Source organism: Monopterus albus, unplaced genomic scaffold (genome assembly GCF_001952655.1).
Source record: "Monopterus albus unplaced genomic scaffold, M_albus_1.0 scaffold427.1, whole genome shotgun sequence".
NCBI classification, from domain to species: Eukaryota; Metazoa; Chordata; class Actinopteri; order Synbranchiformes; family Synbranchidae; genus Monopterus; species Monopterus albus.
Window position 1 is genome coordinate 245,170 of NW_018128307.1, and position 5,468 is coordinate 250,637.

The window sequence follows — 5,468 nt, forward strand, 5'->3', positions numbered from 1 at the left end:
GTGTTTATGTATAAAGCCAGGAACAATTTATTACCTGGTGGAATTCAAAAACTATTTAATGAAAGGGAAGGGGGATACAATTTAAGGGGTCCGTTAAATTTAATAATTCATGTTATACGTACAACTAAAAAAAGATTCTGTATTTCCATAGAATAATTTAAGTGTGGACATAAAAAAACAGTAAGAGAATTGATGAGTTTAAACACAAATATAAAGGTATGTGTCAATCAAGATATGGGCAAGAACAGGCTTAACGATTAATCAGGTGTAACATTGTGAGTGTGGTGTTTTTAGTATATCACTAGCGTGGTGTAGAACAAAATTATCTATGTAGTAATACTGCTTGCAAACCAATGATGATAAGATGATGTTAGGGGGTAGGACTAGATAAGTCTAACTTCTTCCTACTCCTTTCAAGCATGTACTAGGTATAAGCAAGTTGATAATGTATTTGTGGATATGTGTGAAATTAGGTGTGTTGACAAATTGACTGTTGTTACGTGTTTGAAAGAATAAATCAAATCAAATCAAAAACTCTCACCAGTGCAGTTTCTGTACTATGATGGACTCTAAATCCTGACTGAAAATCCTCAAACTAATGATTCCTGTGCAAGTGGTAACATAACAGCTTTTTCCAGAATTTTAGAAATAAATGGGAAATTGGATATTGGTCTATAATTAGTTAGGACACCTGGGTCGAGTAGGCTTTTTGAGTAGAGGTTTAACTACTCCAAGCCTGTGGAACATAACCTGTTAATAGGGAAAGGTTAATCAGATCTAGTATGGATGTGTTGATTAGGGGAAAGACGTCTTTGAGCAGCCTGGTCGGGATGGTATCCAGGAGACATGTTGATGATTTAGGTGAAGCAATTGTTGAGGTCAACTCAGAGAGATCTATGGGAGAGAAGTAGTCCAAGTATAAATGAGGTCTCACAGATGTTTCTAAGGCCATTGTAGTAGATGACACATCCATGAGAACTGTGGGAATGGTCCGACCAATTTTTTTTTCTAATAGTTGTGATTTTATTTGTAAAGAAGCTCATGAAGTCATTGCTGCAGATATCTAAGGGAATGCTTTCCTTCATCTCTTTGAAGCAAGATAATACAGTGCTGTAATGTTTTTATGCTTGTGGATTCTCTCTTTCCTCTGTCTTTGTTTTTTTCTTTCCTCCTTGTCTCAGCCGCTCAGGAGACATCATTGAACCTCTTCTAAAGAAGCAGTGGTTCATCCGCTGTAATGAAATGGCTAAAAAGGCTATACAGGTAGGTTGGCAGATGTGAGATGTTGATATTCAGGTGAGCCTTTTTGTATTTAAGGTTTGTAGGTGAATCATATACTTTATTTTGATGTACCAACCAAGAAACTAGGGTCAAAGCAAAACAGTATGTTGGTCATCTGTACCTATTTTATGTTTGGACCAGAGGATGCGTGGCAGGAACAGGTGACCTAATGTCAGTTACTACAGTGCCAAGCTAAGGCAGCGGCAATGCGAGGCAACACCACACATTTCTTAAAACATTAAAACTCAAAACCACAGATGCCACATGTTCTTTATAATACGGGATTGTCTGTTTTGATAGGTAAAATGCTCTGTCCCGTACTGGTTCAATAGGGGATGTAATTTGTCAGCCTACAGTATAAGAGGTGGTCAGAAAGAAGCTAGTCTAAGTTTATGTTGTTTAGCTTAGTTTTCTGCTCTGTTTTCATCGAGACTTCTAATACACTAAAGTCTGTGATGAGCTGAGATCTGAAGAATTTTATGAATGAAGGGAGATAGACTCCCTTTTCTGTATAAACTGCTGTACTGCACAGTTTGAACTCTAATCGCACACTTTTCTAGCCTATAGCTAATAACAGAAATACATTTTACTACAAAGCAAACTGAACAGCAGTAAACCCAGCTCTCAGCACCACCACTACAGAGCAAAGTGATGTAAATTAATCCTTGAGCAACATTTATTACACAGTCAAATGTGACTTTTTTTTTTAATGGTAGGCTGTGGAGGATGGACGACTAGAAATCATTCCACACTTCTACACCAAGGCATGGACGAACTGGCTGTCCAGCATCAGGTAGACTGTCCCAATCTTTGGCTTTGACTAAATCTGTATATTGTTAGTACAGTAAGAGTGGTGGGAGCAATAGCAGCATATGTCATTGTTACTAGTGTGATTTGTGTGAAATGACACCACTCTGATGATGAGTGACCTCTTGTTTCAAAGTATGGGTTGTCAATAACGTGTCGCTGTTTGCTTCACAGTGATTGGTGCATCTCCAGGCAGCTTTGGTGGGGTCATCAGATCCCTGCTTACCAAGTGAAGCTTCCTAATTCTACTGACAAACAAGAGGTGGGCTATGTTAAATGTTAGCTTATCCCTACGTCAGACTAACAGGGCTTAGGTCCTTTCATCCAGCACAGCCCTAAATAGAAAAACATGGCTATAGAAATGGACGAGTGGTTTAATTAACGGGTTATCCCCACATTGCAACCTGGAGTGAGTTTGTCACAGAGTGTGGTGCTGTGCTGTTTGTTTAGGAGCAGTGGGTTTGGGGACGGAGTGAAAACGAGGCTCGTCAGAGAGCTGCTGTCAAATACGGAGTGAAGCCAGAAGCCATCACTTTGACACAAGGTGACTCATTTTTATCTTTCCCTGCTGCATTAGCTGATGAAAACTGTACTCTGCTTTAGCTGTCACATTAACATAAGAAAAAAGTCATTTATTCCCTGATCATCAGTGGTTTTACTTTTGCTAACCTTGCTACTGCTAGCATTAAGGCTTGTACTAATGCTTTGACCACCTCTGCTACTAACCCTACTTAATTTGTTAGCCACCTTGTTTTGCAGAGTTAAATGCAAATAAAATTTTTAAATTCTTCATCACCCTTCAGCAGAAGCTCTCTCTCTGCTGTGGTGACCTACTGCACTCTCTCTGTGTAGCCAGTGAGATACCGGCTGAGCATGGTTTCAGCCGTCGATATCTCATTGTCCTCCCTGAGGTCGTCAGTCCTGAGCCCTCAGACTTAAGTGACGTCACTTGTAAGTGATTGAGTGCAAAGGTCTGCAAGGGCTGGAAGCTGTAAACAGGAATGGGACAGCACTTTGTGACTGAGGCTGTACCATCACCATTACGACGCCATGGTTCTAACTATCGTGGGTTTAGAGCGTTTTATTTGATGTTTTTACTTTCCTGTTCCTCCCACTACATTATTAGGTTCACTGTAGTACTGCTCTGGTGTAAATGACATCTATGTAAACTTACAAATGTATTGCTCCATTGCTTACATCCTCATGCTCTCTCTGTGGCAGACCCTGATGTCCTGGATACGTGGTTCTCCTCAGGACTGTTTCCCTTCGCCATGCTTGGCTGGCCAGAGCAGGTATTGTGCTTCCTCCGGCTGAACATAGTCCTCAATAATCAGCCCCGTCCCTTTGTATTCTAACCTAAACCTGTCTTCCCACAGACCGCTGACCTTCAGCGCTTCTATCCCAGCTCTCTTTTGGAGACAGGCAGTGACCTCATCTTCTTCTGGGTGGCAAGGATGGTGATGCTGGGCACAGAGCTGACCAAACAGCTACCCTTTAAACAGGTACCTAGTTAAGGAGATGAACAAAACAGTGCTCATACAAACCAGAGGCGGGAGACTCAAGTCAGACTCAAGTCGCAAATTTTAGGACTTGAGGCTTGCTTGGCTAACATTGGTAAGAGACTTGATTTGACTTGGTAATCATGATTTGAGACTCCACTTAGCCTTGAGACAGATGACTCGAAATTACTTCACTTTTCTAAAATTAAATATTTAGCATTTTTCTAAATAACGAGAAGTTATATTTTCTTTTTGAAACACAATTGGGTGAGTTCTAGTGCACTGCTCACAACCTACCAGACTGCAGTGGACTAGCAGAGGGCAGTGCAGATCACAGGATGCAGCTGTCCTGGAGGGGCCTAGTCCAAACATAATATAATTTGGATTCAAGGATTACTTTGACAATGATGCAAAGTCTGCAGCACAAAATTCAGCGACACATCGTCCAACTTCATCCGTCACTAAAAAGACAGCTAAGTAAATGTGTATGTTAGTTAACTTACCAGCTTGTCAAACATTAGGTGGAAAGCTAATGTTAAGTTTAAGCTGCTAGACTTAGCTTTGAGAAGAGTTTCTCATGGCTATGAAAGGCATGTCTTTTTAATTTAATAGCTAAGGGTTAGTTTAGAGCCTACAAATGGAGAAAAAGTTTGTGAATGTTTCACTTGAATATGTCATATCCTCATGACATCATATCATCAGCATTTTGTGACTTTCTTGACTTATAATCGGGACTTGCCTTGACTTGCTTGATTTTCATCACAGTAACTTGAGACTCGCTTCTGACTTGCACATGTGTGACTGACTCCCATTTCTGAACAAACACGATTAATCAATCACAGTGTTGGCTCATCTTGTTGTTTTTCTGTTCTTGTTATTCCTGTCAGGTTGTACTTCACTCTCTGGTGAGAGATAAACATGGCAGGAAAATGAGCAAATCTCTGGGAAATGTCATCGACCCACTAGATGTTATACATGGGGTTTCTCTAGAGGTGGGTAGCTCGGTCCAGGAGGCATGTTTCTGTCAACAACCTGCTGATATCTGTCACACTAACTGAATGTGAACGACTGATTTTTTTTTTTTTTTTTTTTTTTAAGTGGTGTCATAAGTATATAATGAGAATAGTCAAGCAATGTAGTTAAGTACCACATTGTAATTTTTCTTTGAACTTTCTCTACTGTATATACATTATATAGACAGTACAACTTTACGTTATCAACATCAGTAAAGGTGCTACATTATATGCAGTGTCGTAGAAATTACCACATTTCCACAATACCCTCTCATAACCAATTTCATGCTATCCATTAGACAGTAGCCTGACACAGGAGCCACAAACTTTTAACAACAACTCAGTGTTTTTTTTAGCTAATGTCTCCTTAAAAAGAAGTTATCAGGATTAAATAAAAGGGCAGCAAATCTACTTTGATCAATTCAATAGTTGGATTTGGAAAGTATTCTTTTTTTGTTTACAACAGATTCTCATTGTGTTGCTATTTCGATCAGACAACATGCACTTTTATTGCTGAGTAAATGAAAATAAAAAATGGACAATTTACTTTTGGTAAAGGTTACCGCAGTCATAATGAGGTTCTCTTTTTGAATTGTTATTGTCCTGACAATGGTGGTCCTATTTTCATTAACGATCTTACTTTAATGTTATCTCAATTTAGGGTTTATACAGTCAGGGAAAAAATTATTTAAACCCCAGCTGATTTTGTAAATTTGCCCACTAACAAAGACATGATCAGTCTACAATTTCAATGGTAGGTTTATGTGAACAGTGAGAGACACAACAATAACAAAAAAAAATCCAGAAAAATGCATTACAAAAAAAGTTATAAAGTAATTTGCATTTTCATGAATGAAATAAGTATTTG

At 39.0% G+C, this 5,468-nt stretch overlaps 1 protein-coding gene across 1 annotated transcript in view; it reads left to right on the forward strand.

Annotated features, from left to right (window-relative positions):
* vars2 (valyl-tRNA synthetase 2, mitochondrial) overlaps nucleotides 1-5,468 on the forward strand; it is a 51,469-nt gene that overhangs the window by 33,554 nt on the left and 12,447 nt on the right. Inside the window, exons 15-21 of the mRNA XM_020586876.1 lie at nucleotides 1,182-1,263; nucleotides 1,998-2,074; nucleotides 2,263-2,350; nucleotides 2,539-2,632; nucleotides 3,310-3,380; nucleotides 3,465-3,590; nucleotides 4,475-4,604. Coding sequence (XP_020442532.1) covers nucleotides 1,182-1,263; nucleotides 1,998-2,074; nucleotides 2,263-2,350; nucleotides 2,539-2,632; nucleotides 3,310-3,380; nucleotides 3,465-3,590; nucleotides 4,475-4,604 — 668 coding nt within the window. The remainder of the gene's footprint in view (nucleotides 1-1,181; nucleotides 1,264-1,997; nucleotides 2,075-2,262; nucleotides 2,351-2,538; nucleotides 2,633-3,309; nucleotides 3,381-3,464; nucleotides 3,591-4,474; nucleotides 4,605-5,468) is intronic.